Raw genomic sequence first — 18,831 nt, forward strand, 5'->3', positions numbered from 1 at the left:
AGTAGAGACGGGGTTTCACCATGTTGACCAGATTGGTCTCGATCTCTCGACCTTGTGATCCACCCGCCTCGGCCTCCCAAAGTGCTGGGATTACAGGCTTGAGCCACCGCGCCCGGCGGGACTGACTTTTTATTTGGTGATTAATGCTCAGTGTTAAGAGAAGACACAAAAGAGGCTGGTGACTGATTCATCAGCAAGTATTCATCAAGTTCATTCTCTGTACTCAGCGATTTCCTCAGTTCTAGAGGAGAACACAGGAACATTCTGAGTCAAGATCCTTGTCTTCAAAGAACATACAGGTTATACAACATCAGAAGAAAGTTTCTAAGCACTGTAAAATTCTAAAAATTGACGGATCAGTGAGGGCATGGATGTAGGGGATAAGCTTCATCAAGAAGGTAGGATGTTGGCCGGGCGCGGTGGCTCACGCCTGTAATCCCAGCACTTTGGGAGGCCGAGGCGGGTGGATCACAAGGTCAAGAGATCAAGACCATCCTGGCCAACATGGTGAAACCCCATCTCTACTAAACTACAAAAAATTAGCTGGGCGTGGTGGCGCGTGCCTGTAATCCCAGCTACTCAGGAGGCTGAAGCAGGAGAATTGCCTGAACCCAGGAGGTGGAGGTTGCGGTGAGCCGAGATGGCGCCACTGCACTCCAGCCTGGGTAACAAGAGCGAAACTCCATCTCAAAAAAAAAAAAAAAAAAAAAAGAACGTAGGATGTGAGCTAAGCTTGCACTGGGAGGTAGAAATATATTCAGTCAGGGGGTGTATTTAAATTAGTATTTTCTCTTTTCTGTCCCTGAAAAGTCTCTCGTGAGAGGAGAAACCTCTGGAAATATGTGAGTTCATGGAGGTCTTCTGGGATTCAAAATGTACTAGAAAGACACACACCAGAAGTGTGAGGCTTTAAGTGAGGATTGTAAGGCATCATCCACGTACACCACACCAACAGCATGACCTCTCTCTATGTTTCAGGACTCATATCCAGGCTCAAATATCCAGTGTCTCAACAAAACAAGAATGCACCTTCCACTGCAGGCCTGGGATACGGTAACTGCTTATTTCTCTGGAGTAGGGTGGACTGGCCAGTTGCAAAAACTACCTTTGCAGGCCTTGCCTTAGGGAGTATCCTTGAGTTACACTGTTCCGCAACAGCTGCCTGGAGAACGGTCAAGATAGATCCAAGCAAAAGTTATTCAGTGATTTTCTTCCTCTAGTGGCTGCTACTGGAACTGCAAAAACATTGATTCATAAATGGCTTTGTCGTTGTCTTGGGTCTTTTTGTCCTTTATTTATTTATTTATTTGTTCGTTTGCTTGTTTATTGAGATGGAGTTTCACTCTGTCTCCCAGGCTGGAGTGCAATGGCACAATCTCAGCTCAATGCAACCTCTGCCTCCTGGGTTCAAGCGATTCTCCAGCCTCAGCCTCCTGAGTAGCTGGGATTCCAGGTGCCCACGACCACGCCCTGCTACCTTTTGTATTTTCAGTAGAGTTGGGGTTTCGACATGTTGGTCAGGCTGGTCTCAAACACCTGACCTCGTGATCTGCTGACCTGAGCCTCCCAAAGTGCTGGCATTACAGGCGACAGCCACCACACCCGGCCTGCCTTTTGTTTTTAATTGTGGGAAAATTTTCAGCACCATCCCTGAGTTCATTAACTACCATCACTAACATAATCATAAAGGGAGTTTTGGGAAGTTGCTTAGTCTATCTTCTTGCCTTATGGCCACCTTGAACTTAAAATTCCCAGATTCCTCTAGCCAGTGAATCCCCTGTCTTTGAGATTGACTTAAGCAAAGATGGATTAGTACTTCTAAAAATTTCTCTTTTACTACTTTCCCTATTTCTACCCCAGTAGGTATTCTTATCTATTGTAAGAATTATACATTCATGACCCCAAAGAATCACACCAAGACTTTGTTCTTAGGATCATGGGAAATTGATCCAAAGGACCTGACCTTCTTGAAGGAGTTGGGGGCCGGACAATTTGGGGTAGTGAAGTATGGGAAATGGAGAGGCCAGTATGATGTGGCCATCAAGATGATCAAAGAAGGCTCCATGTCTGAAGATGAATTCATTGAAGAAGCCAAAGTCATGATGTGAGTTATAGCCCAAACTCAACTCTCAATCTATTTGCTGGAGTCTAGGAATTCCCACGACAACCCGTTGTGGTTTAAAGGTGACTTACAGTGAGAGAGGTTTGGGATGAGGGACTGAAGTTAATCTTTAATTGGTGGGAGTCCTAATTGCTAAGATAATCATTTCTCTGCCTTAGATATTGATTGAGAATAGTGGCGATCATGGGTGGGTTCCATCTCAGTAGTATTTGGTGGTAGATGTAGAAAATTAAACTTTCAAGAGAAAGATTCTAAATTAACCTTAGCATTATTTCATTCCTGGACTTGTTTCCTTTTCCACTGATGGGTTCCAAATCCCTGTTCACTTCCACATATTAAGCACTTTTGGGATTTAGGGTGGGAAGGAGGAAAATTAATTTGCTGGTATGACTCCTTATCTGATGCTCTCCTCCTAGGTCAACCCCTTTCCACCTCAGCCCCTTTTATGACTAGTATGCAGAGCCAAAAAGGGAAGACTAATTCCTTGCCCTTCCTGTAGGAATCTTTCCCATGATAAGCTGGTGCAGTTGTATGGCGTCTGCACCAAGCAGCGCCCCATCTTCATCATCACTGAGTACATGGCCAATGGCTGCCTCCTGAAGTACCTGAGGGAGATGCGCCACCGCTTCCAGACTCAGCAGCTGCTGGAGATGTGCAAGGATGTCTGTGAAGCCATGGAATACCTGGAGTCAAAGCAGTTCCTTCACCGAGACCTGGTGGGATCTTAGAAGGATTGGCCTGGGACCAAGGGCCGATGGGGTGGAAGTAGAAATGGAAGATATATCATACATGGTTTAGGGGGGCTGCTGGTGCCATCATTTCAGTTTCATCTAGAAAACACTAGAAGTTAGGTGTACCTCTGTTCCAGTGCTGAGCCCATCAAGTATCTCCAGCCTCGACTCCATGAAGCCTGCCGTGGTGGGAATTAGAGCAGTCACTCACTCCCAACCCCCTACTGCCCACAAGAAAATGGTGGTGTCTTTCTGTGGCTATTCTGGATTTGGAGCAGAAGGGACTGTGTTTCCCACTGGGACTGCTCCTGGCATGGGGCCATCGTTTGGTTATTCCACAGTCACAAACTGGGTCCTGTGGATGCATTTGGCCCACATGTGTTTTTTGTTTTGTTTTGTTTTAAATGTTACATAATAATTAGCAAACCCTTAAAAAGAAACATTTTTGCTTAAAAAAACCCTGGAATTTCCAGCTTCTCTTGAAAATCTAGACCATCTAGAAAAGGCAGGTCCACATTCTCAACAGCCACCTCCTTTTCTTTAGACCAGTGTGCTGCTCTCCATTGCCTGCAATTTCCATCCACTTCACTTCACTCTTACTTAGCTTGCCTGGCCTCTGTAAGCATCAGAGTTTGTGCCCTTGTTTCTTTCAGTCAGGCCAAGGCTCACATTGCTCTAGTCTCACGGGAAGACAGAAAGCAAAACAAACTTACCTCTCATTCTCCTTTTTTTTTTTTTTTTTTTTGAGACAGTTTCGCTCTGTCGCCCAGGCTGGAGTGCAATGGCACCATCTCAGCTCACTACAACCCCTGCCTCCTGGGTTCAAGCAATTCTCCTGTCTCAGTCTCCCAAGTAGCTGAGATCGCATGCACCTGCCACCACACCCAGATAATTGTTGTTTTTGTTTTTGTTTTTGCCGTCAATAAGAAATTTACTTGTTTAAAAAAAATCCAAATGTTGGCATTGTCCGGAAAAATTTAACAGGTTTATTTATAATTATTATAAAATTGAACTGCTGAAACTTGTTCACTGAAACATTTTAACTTGCATTAATGCTTTACGTCTCCACATTTATATTAACAATTCACACACAAATGAAAATGGAAAAACTGCCAATACCTGATTTCCGTCCCCTATTTTTCCACTCACAATCACATACTTAGGTACCTTTTGACCTCATGGAAAAAAAATTATCTAACATTCAGAACTACCAATAACAGGAAGAAGAGAATTTTTTTTTTTTTTTTTTTTTTTTTTTTTTTTTTTTTTTTTTTTTTTTGAGAATGAAATGATGAAATGTTTCCCATCAAAGTGGATTCTTAAGCATGCACTCCAGGTATGCGGCGTGCTAGCTGGATGTCTTTTGGCATGGATAGCACAAAGGTTGGTGTCTTCAAAAAGGCCAACCAGATAGGCCTTACTTGCCTCCTGCAAAGCACCGATAGCTGCGCTCTGGAAGCGCAGTTCTGTTTTTAAGTCCTGAGCAATTTCTCGCACCAGACGCTGGAAGGGAAGTTTGCGAATCAGAAGTTCAGTGAACTTCTGATAACGTCTAATTTCACGGAGGGCCACAGTACCAGGCCTGTAACGATGAGGTTTCTTCACCCCTCCAGTAGAGGGCGCACTCTTGCGAGCGGCTTTTGTAGCCAGTTGCTTCCTGGGTGCTTTACCACCGGTAGATTTGCGGGCAGTCTGCTTTGTACGAGCCATAGTATACAGACCTCCTGACTTACTCCCCTTCTCCTTCGGCTGAAGCTCGGCGAGCGAGAGGCGGCGCTGGCGTTGGAGAGTGACGGCGGCGCGGCAGCAGCTGCGAGCACACCAATTTTTGTATTTTTGGTAGAGACGGGGATTCGCCATGTTGGCCAGGCTGGTCTTGAACTCCTGACCTCAGGTGATCCATCCGCCTCGGCCTCCCACAGTGTTGGGATTACTTACAGGCGTGAGCCACTGCAGCCAGCCTCTCCCTTAATTCTTTCAGCATATCAGCGAGGGAATGGGGTAGTGTGGAATTGCTCATGAGAATGCAATCATTCTGTCTGTCCTCAGTGCTTTATCTAGAACTACACAGCAGGTTGCTTTCCACATGGTGGAAATGAACCAAAATTTCTCCGTAGCATCAGCAGATTCCTATTAGGTGGGAAGGTGTCTGTAGTTCAAGGAGATGGGGCTTGCCTGGCTTCATTGTACCGGTCAGCAGAAGCTTTGTGCTTTTAACCTCTGTGCTGGGGATGGAGTCTCACTGGTATCTGTTTGCACTACAGGCAGCTCGAAACTGTTTGGTAAACGATCGAGGAGTTGTTAAAGTATCTGATTTCGGCCTGTCCAGGTGAGTGTGCCTTTTTCTTCTTTCCCTTCAGAAGTAAAAATAGCACAATATGAACCATGGGTAGGTGTTATACTTTTAATCCTCTCCTTTTCTTTTTTTTTTTTTTTTTTATCATTCTAGTGTTTTCTGCCTATCTTTCTATTATTTTTCTTCCTCTGAGTTACTTTCCTCCCCTTTCTCCCTTTATCTCTATCTCCTCTGTTTTTTAGCTATTTCCCCAATACCTTATCTTGATCTATTAATCCTGATTACTTTATTCCATTCCACCTTCTTTCTTACTCAGTCTAATTCCCAGCGACAACTGCAGATAAAAGGAAGGGAAAGAGAAGAGCAGAGAAAAGAAAGGTGGATAGAGAAGAGGAAGGGAGTGCTTACTAGATCTTGTTTCATTTCATTCTTCTTGTAACCATATTGTCAATCAGGAAAGCCCAATTAGATACAACAACAGGAAATTTGTTAAAAGTAACATTTGTAGAAGATACTAGTTGAGCAGGAGAGACTTTTGAGAAAGCCCATCAGGCAAACCCAATTAGATACAACAACAGGAAATTTGTTAAAAGTAACATTTGTAGAAGATACTACTTGAGCAGGAGAGACTTTTGAGAAAGCCCATCAGGCAAGCCCAATTAGATACAACAACAGGAAAATTTGTTAAAAGTAACATTTGTAGAAGATACTAGTTGAGCAGGAGAGACTTTTGAGAAAGCCCCTAACTGTGTGTTTACCACACTCTTGTGACCATGCTAAGAAAATGTAAGCAAATAACAAGCTCTCCAAATCCTTTTTTTTTTTTTTTTTTTTTTTTTTTTTTTTTTAAGATGAGGTTTCACCATGATGGCCAGGCTGGTCTTGAACTCCTGACCTCAGGTGATCCACCCACCTCGGCCTCCCAAAGTGCTAGTATTACAGGCGTTAGCCACCGCGCCTGGCACCAGCTCTCCAAATCGTCATGACGACAAGTACTGAATCTCTTGCAGGTATGTCCTGGATGATGAATACACAAGCTCAGTAGGCTCCAAATTTCCAGTCCGGTGGTCCCCACCGGAAGTCCTGATGTATAGCAAGTTCAGCAGCAAATCTGACATTTGGGCTTTTGGTAAGTGGATAAGATTACACAGCTTATACAACACAAAGGAAAAGAAATGCAATGGGAAAATCCATAGTTTGCAACCTGCACAGAGAGATTGTTCTTGCTTTCATTCATCCAGCAAGAGTGCTTGGGGAGTGCTTACAGTGTGTCAGGCACTACAGGGGTTTCTGAAGATAAAAACTAAACTGGAGGCTGGGCGCAGTGGCTTACGCCTGTAATCCCAGCACTTTGGGAGGCTGAGGTGGGTGGATCATGAGGTCAAGAGATCAAGACCATCCTGGCCAATGTGGTGAAACCTCGTCTCTACCAAAAATACAAAAATTAGCCAGGCGTGGTGGCACAAGCCTGTGGTCCCAGCTACTCGGGAGGCTGAGGTGGAAGAATCACTTGAACCCAGGAGGCGGAGGTTGCAATGAACCGAGACTGTACCACTGTACTCCAGCCTGGCAACAGAGCAAGACTGTCTCAAAAAAATAAAAAATAAAAAAAAAACGAACAAACAAAAAAAAAAAAACTAAACTGGACATGATCTCTGCCTTTTTAGAACTTAAAATATGTTAAGGAAAACAAACAATTCATTCAGTTTTTGACAGCTTCTGAATTCTGATTATGTACCAGGCAATCTGCCAGACCCTATAACAAATAAGATGCGGTCTCTCTTCTAGAGGAGTTAAGTCTAGCATAACGCTGATCTCCATCTAGTGTGGTCAGTACCATAGCAGAAGTTTGGGCAAAATGTAACCAACACAGAGAGGGGAACCAAGTGATTCTAATCTTTGAGGTTGATCTAGGAAGGCTAGGACCCCTGCTATCCAAAAAGACTGCAAACCAATTTAATACTGTGTTTCATCTTCTAGGGGTTTTGATGTGGGAAATTTACTCCCTGGGGAAAATGCCATATGAGAGATTTACTAACAGTGAGACTGCTGAACACATTGCCCAAGGCCTACGTCTCTACAGGCCTCATCTGGCTTCAGAGAAGGTATATACCATCATGTACAGTTGTTGGCATGAGGTAAGTGTTTTATTATGACCTCTTAAATTATTTCCTTGACTCTACTTGCCCATTTAGCTGGCCATTCATCCATAGACTGATAGCTGCACATACTCTTTTTTTTTTTTTTTTTTTTTTTTTTTTTTTGAGACAACGTCTCCCTCTTTTACCCAGGTTGGAGTGCAGTGGTGTGATCTCAGCTCACTCACTACAACCTTCGCCTCAAGCAATTCTCATGTCTCAGCCTCCTGAGTAGCTGGGATTACAGGCATGCACCACCATACCCAGCTAATTTTTGCATTTTTAGTAGAGACAGCATTTTTGCCATGTTGGCCAGGCTGGTCTCAAACTCCTGACCTCAAGTGATCCACCTGCCTCGGCCTCCCAAAGTTCTGGAATTAGAGGCGTGAACCATCACACTCGGCCTTGCACACATTCTCTGACCTTGGCCTGCACCTCAATCATCCTATGGCCAGAGCCTTTCCCTGGCCCATTCCAATTCTCACTGTCATGTCATTAGTACATTCCAACTCAGCTCTAGGGAGGGGGTTGGTGTGGGGCCATGTCATCTAGCATAATCAGGCAGCCAGAGGCACTCAAACAAGTGAATGAGCATTACGAAAGAAAAGTCATGAAAGTTTGTTCATTCCTTTGGACATCATTGGCCCTTTCTTGTACTTTACTAGCTGCCAACCATTTCTAGCTGAGGTCCTAAATGAGACTTATGTTTAAACCCTACTGCTTGAAAGGGAACTAAAATAGCTAGTGGGTTTTTTTTTTTTTTCTTTTGCTTGCTTTGTTTTGTTTTCGCTTTTTAATATAGTGCATTGTGGGCTATGTGGGTCCTACTACTATTTTTGGAAATAAGGAATCAGTCCTACTACTATTAAACTGCTTTGCTGCTCTCACCTCGAGTTCTTCCCGAGATGCCTTCTCTACTTTTCAGTAGATCCTTGGCAACCTAAATTTCTAGTAGGAAATAAATGCTCAACTCTTAAGAGTGTCCAGCAAGTGCATATGTGAATCTGGAGCCCTGTTGGTGAGGTGAAAAGTGGGTATCTGGATTCGAGCATGCCTCCTTTCCCTTAAACAAATGACAGATCACAGAGAACGTATGAAGAAAGGGAGGACTCCTTCTTTCTCCTGTGTAATGCAGGATTAAGGATGATTGGCTACGCTCCCTCCCAACCGGGACCTTCTTACTCTGCTAATTAAAAATGATTTAGGACAGGTACTTTCTCCGCAGTCTGTTTAAAGGAGCGGTCAAAATTGGATGTATATTAGAAACCAGAAAGAGCTCTGAAAAATGCAGATTACTGGGCCTCTTCCCCAGAAATTCTGATTAGGTGTGCCTGAAGTGGAACCCAGAACTCTCTTTTTAAACTTCCCAGGAAATTCTGATACTCAGCTATGTTTAAGAATCACTGAGTCTCCCGCCTGCCTGGCCAACATCGTGAAATCCTGTCTCTACTAAAAATAGAAAAATTTGCTGGGTGTAGTGGCACACACCTGTAGTCCCAGTTACTCAGCAAGCTGAGGCAGGAGAATCACTTGAACCCAGGAGGCAGAGGTCGCAATGAGCCGAGATCACACCACTGCACTCCAGCCTGGCAACTGAGCAATCTGTCTCTTGAATAAAAAAAAAAAAAAAAAAAAAGAGGTTAGGAGTTTGAGACCAGCCTGACCATCATGGTGAAACCCCATCTCTACTAAAAAATGCAAAAATTAGCCAAGCATGGTGGCACGTGCCTGTAATGCCACCTACTCGGGATGCTGAGGCAGGAGAATCACTTGAACCCGGGAGGCGGAGATTGCAGTGAGCTGACATCATGCCATCGTACTCCAGCCTAGGTGACAGAGAGCAAGACTCCGGCGCAAAAAAAAAAAAAAAAAAAAAAAAAAAAGAATCACTGAGTCAAAGAATGGAGAAATTGATGACCTTTGAATGTTCCCTGAATCACTAAATACTAAATACCTCAGGGGCTTATAGGCCATGGCCATTTAAAAAAACCCTTATTCTTGGCCGGGCATGGTGGCTTACGTCTGTAATCCTAGCACTTTGGGAGGCCGAAGTGGGTGGATCACCTGAGGTCAGGAGTTCAAGACCAGCCTGGCCATCACGGTGAAACCCCATCTTTTTTTAAAACAAAACAAAACAAAACAAAAAACTCTATTCTTAGGCCAGGCATGGTAGCGCATGCTGTAATCCCAGCACTCTGGGAGGCCGAGGCAGGTGGATAACCTGAGGTCAGGAGTTCAAGATCAGTATGGCCAACATAGTAAAACCCTGTCTCTACTAAAAGTACAAAAATTAACTGGGCATGGTGGCATGCACCTGTAATCCCAGATACCCGGGAGGCTGAGGCAGGAGAAACACTTGAACTCAGCAGGTGAATGTTGCAGTGGGCCGAGCTTGTGCCACTGCACTCCAGGCTGGGCAACAGAGTGAGTGTCCATCTCAAAAAAAAAAAAAAAAAAAAAAAACTTTAGTCTGGAGCCCAGACAGTGGTAAGAAAAGGTCCCAGATACTCAGAATCCCTGCTCAGTGATATGGCCTGTGGTTTTGAAATATTAGTCACTAAAAATTATCACATGGGATTTCTGTTCTGCCAACCAGTTGAACTTGTTGAGTAGCAATTTTTCACTTAAGGATCCAAGATAAGAATCTGTTGTGTACAGTTAAATGAACTTGCCCTCAGTTTTGATCAATGTGATTATCAGTTTAATTTGCAAATTGTTCTTATCACACTAAAAACCTGAGTTACTAAAGATGAAAAGTGTACAAAGACTTTATGGAGAGCTGCTATTTCTTTTCTCTCTGTTTTTTTTTTTTTTTTTGGTTTTTTTTTTTTGGTTTTTTTTTTCTTTCCTTTTGTAATTGACAGGGTATGCTACTGGGCATAGAGCATATATTTAATAAGCATTTTGTTTACTCATTGCATTTCACTTGAATTGTGGATTCTAGCCACTCTAACACTACTTTTTCTTTGGTTTCAGAAAGCAGATGAGCGTCCCACTTTCAAAATTCTTCTAAGCAATATTCTAGATGTCATGGATGAAGAATCCTGAGCTTGCCAATAAGCTTCTTGGTTCTACTTCACTTCTCCACAAGCCCCAGTTAACACTTTTTCAGAGGAAATCCCAGGCTTAGGATCCCTGGAGCCTTTGTGCTCCCACTGAATACACAAAGACCCCTCTCTACATCTGGGAATGCCCCTCTTCTTTGATTCCCTGGGATAGTGGCTTCTGAGCAAAGGCCAAGAAATTATTGTGCCTGAAATTTCCCGAGACAATTAAGACAGACTGAATTTGGGATGAGAACATTTTTTAGGAGGGAGGATGTAAATAGCCGCACGAAGGGGTGCAACAGCTCTTTGAGCAGGCATTTGGTAGAGCTTGGGGGTGTGTGGGGGGGCAGAATTTGGCAAGAATGAAATGGTGTCATAAAGATGGGATGGGAGGGTGTTTTGATAAAATAAAATTATTAGAAAGCTTGAAAGTCTTTGGTATCTGTATTAATAATACAGCCCCTCTGAAGCGCCGTATCTCAGTAGTCCAGAAAGCTGCTGTGTGGCATTAGTTTGGCAAATTCCTACACTGAGAAGACAGGATCTTCCGCGTTTAAGCCCACTTGTTAATTCCTGCCTCTGAATCAGAGATGCATTAAGCCAAAACAGTCCTCCTTACAGCAGGCATACCATGTTATTAGAATCTGAAAGTTGGGCACAAAGTCTGCCAGACCTTCATTTCCCTATGTCGGGAGAGGAAAACTCCATCAAAAAACGAAAGCCGCCGGCCGCGGTGGCTCACGCCTGTAATCCCAGCACTTTGGGAGGCTGAGGCGGGCAGATCACCTAAGGTCGGGAGTTCGAGACCAGCCTGACCAACATGGTGAAACCCTGTCTCTAAGAAAATCACAAACATTAGCTGCGCGTGGTGGAGAATGCCTGTAATCACAGCTACTCGGGAGGTTGAGGCAGGAGAATCGCTTGAACCCAGGAGGCAGAGGTTGCCGTGAGCCGATCACACCATTGCACTCCAGCCTTGGCAAACAATAGCGAAACTCCATCTAAAACAAAACAACAAACAAAGCGCCACGAAAGCCGGGGCCCAGAATACCCAACTAACCGGCCCAGCTGTCCGGTCAGCGCACAACCCGGGTAGCTCAGAAAACGCGGGCCAATTTGGAAGTGCAAAGGGGCGGAGCTGTTGGGCTAGCCCGGAATGGACCACGTGGTCTGAGGTAACTTCCTTTTCTCCTTTCTTTTCTTTTTGGAATAACATCTCAACAGCACCTCGGCTCTGGGGTGCAAGCCCTGGGATCTCAAGACGCAAGGCTGGGCGCAACCACAGGGCTGTGGGGTTGCGGGATTGCACGCTTCAGTGAGTGAGATCCGCCAGCTTGGTGAGCGCAGCGCAGCGCCGGCGCCCCGGCATAGGAGGCGGCGTGGTGAACGTGAGCGCCGGCCTCGCGCAGACGCAACGCACTCACGGGGCGGTCCCGGAGGCAGCAAGCTGTGATTCCGGTTCCGTCGCGGAGACACGTGAAGGTCGGTTAGTTGGTACAGAGTTCGTCTCTGCAAGCGTGGTCGCCCTGGGATGGATTCCTCCTCCTCTTCCTCCGCGGCGGGTTTGGGTGCAGTGGACCCGCAGTTGCAGCATTTCATCGAGGTAGAGACTCAAAAGCAGCGCTTCCAGCAGTTGGTGCACCAGATGACTGAACTTTGTTGGGTGAGGAGCCTGGGGCTGGGACCTCAACACTGTGCCTACTTTCCTTCTGTCCTTGTCCCGCGGGACTCGAGACAACGTCGGGGATTCGGGGAGGGGCGGGCACCTGGCAGCACCCCTTGATTTTCTCAGGTTCCTGTGGCCTAGCCAGATGGGAGAAGGGTGACTCCACTTCTCAGGTGACAGTCATACCGGACCTCCGTTTTGTTGGTCCAGAGGACTGGGTATCAAAGAAGACTAATGCCACTGTGGACACCCAGCACTTGCAGGCACCCGAGGTTGAAGCTGCCTAGTGCTGGTCACCAAGACTGATCGGAGCCCCCAGTACTGGGATTTCATTTTTGGCAGCCCGAGTCCCAGAGAGTCAGTGAATCAGTGAATCTGCTATTCCTGGACTCCTCGGGATTCACCTTCATTACTCAGTTCTAACCCTCTCCGCTGAGAAATGAGTGGCTCCAGCCTACTAAGTATAAAAGTGGTGTAATCTCTTCCAACGTACATACGTATTTGCTTTCTTGTTGGATTGTTGTGTAATACCAAGCCGTTTCGGGTCTGAAGGTTGAGGAATTGAGCCTGCCCTGTGAGGGGACTTTGGCAAAAGGGTGGAAGGCATTTGCAGCTTGACAATAATGTGTTCTGGTTGCCAAGGACAGCCCTCCCTTAATATACAAAATTCACAGAATTCAGAGGCCAAGGATAATTTTCCTTGGAATTAGAGAGTCTGAGGCTTGTGTACATTGCAGAGAATAATGAACAAGATTTTTGAACTACTTAACTTGAACTTGTATACAGTTAGTCGTTTCCTTAGACTCTTTTCCATAAAGTTATGGTATTGCTGGACTATGACACCAGATGCTTACTTAACTCTGGTCTGCCTTGTACCAGAGTGCTTTCATCCTTTTTAAAAAATATCTGTGATTCATTACTTTGGGGCCACGAGGGCATGTGGTTAAATACTATTGTAATAATCCAAGGCCGGGCGCGGTGGCTCAAGCCTGTAATCCCAGCACTTTGGGAGGCCGAGGCGGGTGGATCACGAGGTCAAGAAATTGAGACCATCCTGGTCAACCTGGTGAAACCCCGTCTCTACTAAAGATACAAAAAATTAGCTGGGCATGGTGGCATGTGCCTGTAATCCCAGCTACTCAGGAGGCTGAGGCAGGAGAATTGCCTGAACCCAGGAGGCGGAGGTTGCGGTGAGCCGAGATCGCGCCATTGCACTCCAGCCTGAGTAACAAGAGCGAAACTCCGTCTCAAAAAAAAAAAAAAAAAAAAAAAGAATCCGGCCAGGAGCGGTAGCCCACGCCTGTAATCCCAGGACTTTGGGAGGCTGAGGCGGGCGGATCACGAGGTCAAAAGATCGAGACCATCCTGGCCAACATGATGAAACCCCGTCTCTACTAAAAATACAAAAATTAGCTGTGTGTGGTGGCGCGCGCCTGTAGTCCCAGCTACTCCCAGCTGTTCGGGAGGCTGAGGCAGGAGAATTGCTTGACCCTGGGAGGTGGAGGTTGCAGTGAGCCGAGATTGCGCCACTGAGCTCCAGCCTGGCGCCTGGCGACGGAACTAGACTCTGTCTCAGAAAAAAAAAAAAAAAAAAAAAAGAATCTGTAAACTGCCAAGTGTGGTGGCTCATTCCTGTAATCCCAGCACTTTGGGAGGCGGGTGGATCACTTGAGGTCAGGAGTTTGAGACCATGGGGAAGCCCTGTCTCTACCAAAAATGGAAAACATTAGCTGGGCATGGTGGTGCATGCCTGTAATCCCAGGCACTCAGGAAGCTGAGGCATGAGAATCACTTGAACCTGGGAAGTAGAGGTTACAGCGAGATCATGCCACTGTACTCCAGCCTAGGCCACAGAGCCAGCCTCTGTCTCAAACAAAGGACCAAAAGAAAAAAAAAAAGAACAAAATTGTAAGCTATGAACCCTTTAGGAAAATTCATACAACTTTCTGTTCGTTGTGACATGATTCAAGAATCTCTAGCTTAAGTAGACAAGGTTATAGAATCTCAAGTCATGGATTTTTTTCTTCTTTGGTAGGTTTTAGGGTAGCTTGCTGTAATGATTTATCCTTTCACCCTTTTATTCTGTAGTTAACTTGAAGGCATTTTGTGCGAACAGCATTGTGGAGTTACAGCCAAATTCACTGAAAGGTTACTTCACTTGTATTTTGCCATTTTCTTGCTCTGGAATATCCCAGCACTGCCATTTTCTGGCCCTATGACTTTGGGCAAAGTATGTCTGTGCCACAGTTTCCCTGTTTGTAAAATGAGGATTTATAATATATCTATTCCGTAGGATTGTTACAAGAATTTAATGTAAGGCTAGAGAACATTGCCATATACTTGGTCAGCTGCCAAACGTGAACTCTTATTAACATGTCAGATACTATTTTTAGGTAAAGTTTTTTTTCTCTAAGCAACAAAAGGGACCCCTGCCCCCAACCATCTTTTTCTTTCCAAGTTCCCTTTGTGATTCTGTATCTTGTCCTGAGCAGGAGAAGTGCATGGACAAGCCTGGGCCAAAGTTGGACAGTCGGGCTGAGGCCTGTTTTGTGAACTGCGTTGAGCGCTTCATTGATACAAGCCAGTTCATCTTGAATCGACTGGAACAGACCCAGAAATCCAAGCCAGTCTTCTCAGAAAGCCTTTCTGACTGATCTCAGCATTACCTCTTTGGAAAAGGAAAGTAGTTCAAGAAATGAAGAGCTGTTGATGGGATGATTGAAGAAACAGCCGATTGAACATTGGCTCCCATCTTTTGTTACTCTTGGGACATCCTGTCATCTGAGAATGAAGAAAGACAATTTTTTTTGTCTGTAGAGCTCGAGGGTCCTATGTTTGCTTGTATTTTTAATGCTAATCTTGTGAAAATAATTGACAAATGAATGGAAAACTCTATTAGATGCATATTACTGTATATGGGACTATGCTTTTCTCCAAGCCTCATTAAGTGCTTCCTAAAATTTTGATAGTGGGACCACATATGTAAAAATTTCTCATTTGTGTGGAATCATTTCTGATTTCAGGGGAGATCCTTGTCTATCAGAAAGGGCAGTAGTGGGGGAAGAATAATTTGGCATCCTTATCTTGTGCTTGATTATCACTGCTGGAGAAAAAGACCTGTAAGCGTGTTTATACAGTATACTTAAGTTTTCCTGATGATCTCCCTTTCCTCTATGGTGATTTACTTAAATATCCATATTAAGTATAGTCTCAAGGTAGGGTAGGCAGTGTGAGAGTCTAGAGGCCTTTAGTTATAAAGGAATCTAGCCAGTGAACATAATTCTTATTACTAGACTGCCACAAGGAAGAAGTTAACTTGCCCTGTATATCAGGGTACAAAAAACTTCAATGATGTGCCTAAATAAATTATAAAGATTTAGGCCAATCAGAATCTAACAGCAGTTTCAGCTAGAGGTGCATGCCTAATGTTAATCAGTGTAGATTCCATTTACTGCATTCTTTTAATCACTGAAATAAAAGCTATAAAAGATTCACCTCTGTGATTGAGAAGGCTTTCTATTGCAGTTATTATCTGCAACTCGGAGAGATTTAGCTTGGGCTAATTCCAAGGCTAAAATATAGTCAGTCCGTCTGGGTAACTGCTCTGCTGAAGATACAGCATAGTATTCCAAGGGTTCCTGATCTTTTTGAGAGAAAAGAGAACTTTGAGATGAGATGGGGAGGGAAGCAGTTCTGTGCCGGCAGTCAAGTCCCCGACTACAGTAGAGGTTGTATTGACTGAATTCACCTCTTACTTCAAATCCTTGTAGACTGGAGCACAGATCTAAAGTGAACCTACCTGTTGGGAGCCTCTAGTGCAAATCCATGAAAGCTGGGGAGATGAATATCTCTAAAAGCTTCAAGTTCCTGTTTAGATTTTCCCCATAAAGGTACTACAAGGAAGTTTTTGTTGTTTAGACAGAGTCTCACTCTGTTGCCTAAGGCTAGAGTGCAGTGGCACAGTCTCGGCTCACTGCAACCTCCACCTCCCGGGTTCAAACTATTCTCCTGCCTCAGCCTCCTGAGTAGCTGGGATGACAGGTGCACACTATCACACCTGGCTAATTTTTGTATTTTTAGTAGAGATGGGGTTTCGCCATGTTGGTCAGGCTGGTCTTGAACTCCTGACCTCACGATCCGCCTGCCTTGGCCTACTAAAGTGCTGGGATTACAGCTGTAAGCCACTGTGCCTGGCCAGAAATTTTTTTTAATCATGATGAAAACATAGTTAAACATTTTTTTTTTTTTGAAACGGAGTTTCGCTCTTGTTACCCAGGCTGGAGTGCAATGGCGCGATCTCGGCTCACCGCAACCTCCGCCTCCTGGGTTCAGGCAATTCTCCTGCCTCAGCCTCCTGAGTAGCTGGGATTACAGGCACGCACCACCATGCCCAACTAATTTTTTGTATTTTTAGTAGAGACGGGGTTTCACCATGTTGACCAGGATGGTCTCGATCTCTCGACCTCGTGATCCACCCGCCTCGGCCTCCCAAAGTGCTGGGATTACAGGCTTGAGCCACCGCGCCCGGCCTCATAAACTTTTTAAGTGCATACTCTGCACCACTGTTTTTAGTGACAGGATTTCAGCAGTGCACATAAATAAGGTACCTGCCCTTGAGGAGATCGTGGTCTAGTTAGGGGAGATAAGACAATAAACACATAAATATGTCAATGTAATAAGTACAGTGGAGAAAAAAAGCAGAATAAGAGTGTTAGGGAATATTTGTGGGGTATGGTTATTTTATATACAATGGTTTGAGAAGGCCTCCCTGGGAAGGTGGCATTTCAGCAGAGACCTAGATGAACTAAGTGACCACACTTTGTGGGTATTAGAGAAGAACATTTCGGGCAGGAGTGACAGCAAGTCCAAAGGCCCCAAGGTGGGAACTACATTGCCGTGATGCCATGGAGAACAGTCAAGAGGTCATGATGACTGGAGTGAAGTGAGTAAGGAGAATAGTAAGAAATAAGGCTGGAGAGGCCAGGTGCGGTGGGCTCACGCCTGTAATCCCAACACTTTGGGAAGCCAAGGTGGATGGATCACCTGAGGTCAGGAGTTCAAGACCAGCCTGGCCAATGTGGTGAAACCCTGTCTCTACAAAAAAATACAAAAATTAGTCAAGCATGGTGGCAGGCATCTGTAATCCCAGCTACTTGGAAGTCTGAGGCAAGAGAATTGCTTAAACCCAGGAGGCATAGGTGCCACTGCACTCCACTCTGGGGAACAGAGCAAGACTTTTTTTTTTTTTTTTTTTTTTCTAAAGACGGGGTTTCACCATGTTGGTCAGGTTGAACTCCCAACCTCAGGTGATCTGCCCGCCTTGGCCTGCAAAGTGCTTGGATTACAGACGTGAGCCACGGCGCCTGGCCCAGAGCAAGACTTGATCTCAAAAAATATATATAGCCGGGCGCGGTGGCTCAAGCCTGTAATCCCAGCACTTTGGGAGGCCGAGGCGGGTGGATCACGAGGTCGAGAGATCGAGACCATCCTGGTCAACATGGTACCCCGTCTCTACTAAAAATACAAAAAATTAGCTGGGCATGGTGGCACGTGCCTGTAATCCCAGCTACTCAGGAGGCTGAGGCAGGAGAATTGCCTGAACCCAGGAGGCGGAGGTTGCGGTGAGCCGAGATCGCGCCATTGCACTCCAGCCTGGGTAACAAGAGTGAAACTCCATCTCAAAAAAAAAAAAAAAAAAATATATATATATATATATATATATGGTTAGAGAAAAATGCATGCAATAGATCAGCGTGAGGAGTGTGTGTGCACTGATTATTTAGGGCTTTGTAGGCCATTGCAAGGAATTTGGGTTTTTACTAAGCAAGATGAGCCATTTGAGGGAGTTTGACAGATAAATGATGTAACAATTTTAGGAGGATCGGGGCTTTGGCTGCTCTTTGGGCAACATCGCATGATGAAGAAATTGTAACAGTAGCAGTAGTAGTAAGAATAATGGCATTTTGAAATCCAGGAAAATGAGGCGCATATATACTTTGTGTCTATGTGTCCCTGTTGATATTTTTACCTACAAAAATTAATGTGAAGCTGGGCACAATGGCTCACACTTATAATCCCAGCACTTCTGGAGGCTGAGATGGAAGGATTGCTTGAGCTAGGAGTTTGAGACCAGCCTAAGCAACATGACAAAACCCCATCTCTACAAAAAAATCCAAAAATTAGTTAGGTGTGGGGGCACATACCTGTAGTCCCAGATATATGGGAGGCAGAGGTGAGAGGATCACCTGAGCCTGTGGAGGTTGAGGCTGCAGTGAGCCATGGTCACGCCAATGTCACCAGGCTGGAGCCTGGGTGACAGTGAGACCTTGCCTCAAAAATAAAAAGAAAATGTGTTCTTGGCCAGGTGGAGTGGCTCACACCTGTAATCCCAGCACTTTGGGAGGCTGAGGCCGGTAGGTCACGTAAGATGAGGAGTTCAGGACCAGCCTGGCCAGTCCGGTGAAATCTCATCTCCACTAAAAACAAAAATTAGCCAGGCTTGGTGGTGAGTGCCTGTAATCCCAGCTACTCGGGAGGCTGAGGTAGGAGAATTGCTTGAACCCTGGAGCCGGAGGTTGCAGTGAGCTGAGACCACACTACTGCACTCCAGCCTGGGCAACATGGCAAAACTCCGTCTCAAAAAAAATAAAAAAAAGAAAATGTGTTCTTAAAACCTCAAGTCATAGAGAATGGTTCTTTAGTCTTTTCCTTATTATATTTATTATTTATTACTGTATTATTTTTCTTATTCATTTAGTATTAAAGTGATCTCATTACATGTACACAAACTTAAATGTCTTTACAGTATTGCTTGCTCAGCAAATATATATA

At 44.9% G+C, this 18,831-nt stretch overlaps 3 protein-coding genes across 5 annotated transcripts in view; 2 read left to right on the forward strand and 1 right to left on the reverse strand.

The window, feature by feature from the left end:
- BTK (Bruton tyrosine kinase) overlaps positions 1-10,768 on the forward strand; it is a 45,921-nt gene extending 35,153 nt beyond the window's left edge. For all 3 annotated transcript variants that reach the window (XM_074392332.1, XM_039464142.2, XM_074392331.1), the window contains exons 13-19: positions 979-1,053; positions 1,933-2,104; positions 2,622-2,838; positions 5,118-5,182; positions 6,160-6,278; positions 7,130-7,287; positions 10,264-10,768. In XM_074392332.1, the coding sequence (XP_074248433.1) occupies positions 979-1,053; positions 1,933-2,104; positions 2,622-2,838; positions 5,118-5,182; positions 6,160-6,278; positions 7,130-7,287; positions 10,264-10,335 (878 nt within the window). In that variant the 3' untranslated portion in view covers positions 10,336-10,768. The remainder of the gene's footprint in view (positions 1-978; positions 1,054-1,932; positions 2,105-2,621; positions 2,839-5,117; positions 5,183-6,159; positions 6,279-7,129; positions 7,288-10,263) is intronic.
- Positions 3,184-4,713, reverse strand: LOC141582844 (histone H3.3A-like). Its single transcript, XM_074392115.1, has 2 exons — positions 4,185-4,713; positions 3,184-3,281 (listed from the first exon to the last, which is right to left on the reverse strand). The coding sequence occupies exons 1-2, from the start codon at positions 4,711-4,713 to the stop codon at positions 3,184-3,186; spliced, it is 627 nt and encodes a 208-aa protein (XP_074248216.1).
- A 765-nt stretch (positions 10,769-11,533) lies between the features above and the next one.
- TIMM8A (translocase of inner mitochondrial membrane 8A) lies at positions 11,534-17,574 on the forward strand. The gene is made up of 2 exons (XM_003940135.3): positions 11,534-11,997; positions 14,493-17,574. The coding sequence occupies exons 1-2, from the start codon at positions 11,866-11,868 to the stop codon at positions 14,652-14,654; spliced, it is 294 nt and encodes a 97-aa protein (XP_003940184.1). The 5' UTR covers positions 11,534-11,865; the 3' UTR covers positions 14,655-17,574.
- Positions 17,575-18,831: the final 1,257 nt, after the last annotated feature.

This window comes from Saimiri boliviensis, chromosome X, assembly GCF_048565385.1.
Source record: "Saimiri boliviensis isolate mSaiBol1 chromosome X, mSaiBol1.pri, whole genome shotgun sequence".
NCBI lineage: Eukaryota > Metazoa > Chordata > Mammalia > Primates > Cebidae > Saimiri > Saimiri boliviensis.

Bases quoted from the DNA above. Each gene is read 5' to 3' on its own strand.
- LOC141582844 (XM_074392115.1), bottom strand. From the start codon at position 4,713: ATGGCGAATCCCCGTCTCTACCAAAAATACAAAAATTGGTGTGCTCGC. The intron at 3,282-4,184 runs GTGCATGCTTAA...TTTCTTTTTAAG, and splicing joins TAGCACGCCGCATACCTGGA to GGTTTGCTAATTATTATGTA.
- TIMM8A (XM_003940135.3), top strand. From the start codon at position 11,866: ATGGATTCCTCCTCCTCTTCCTCCGCGGCGGGTTTGGGTGCAGTGGAC. The intron at 11,998-14,492 runs GTGAGGAGCCTG...TGTCCTGAGCAG, and splicing joins AGATGACTGAACTTTGTTGG to GAGAAGTGCATGGACAAGCC.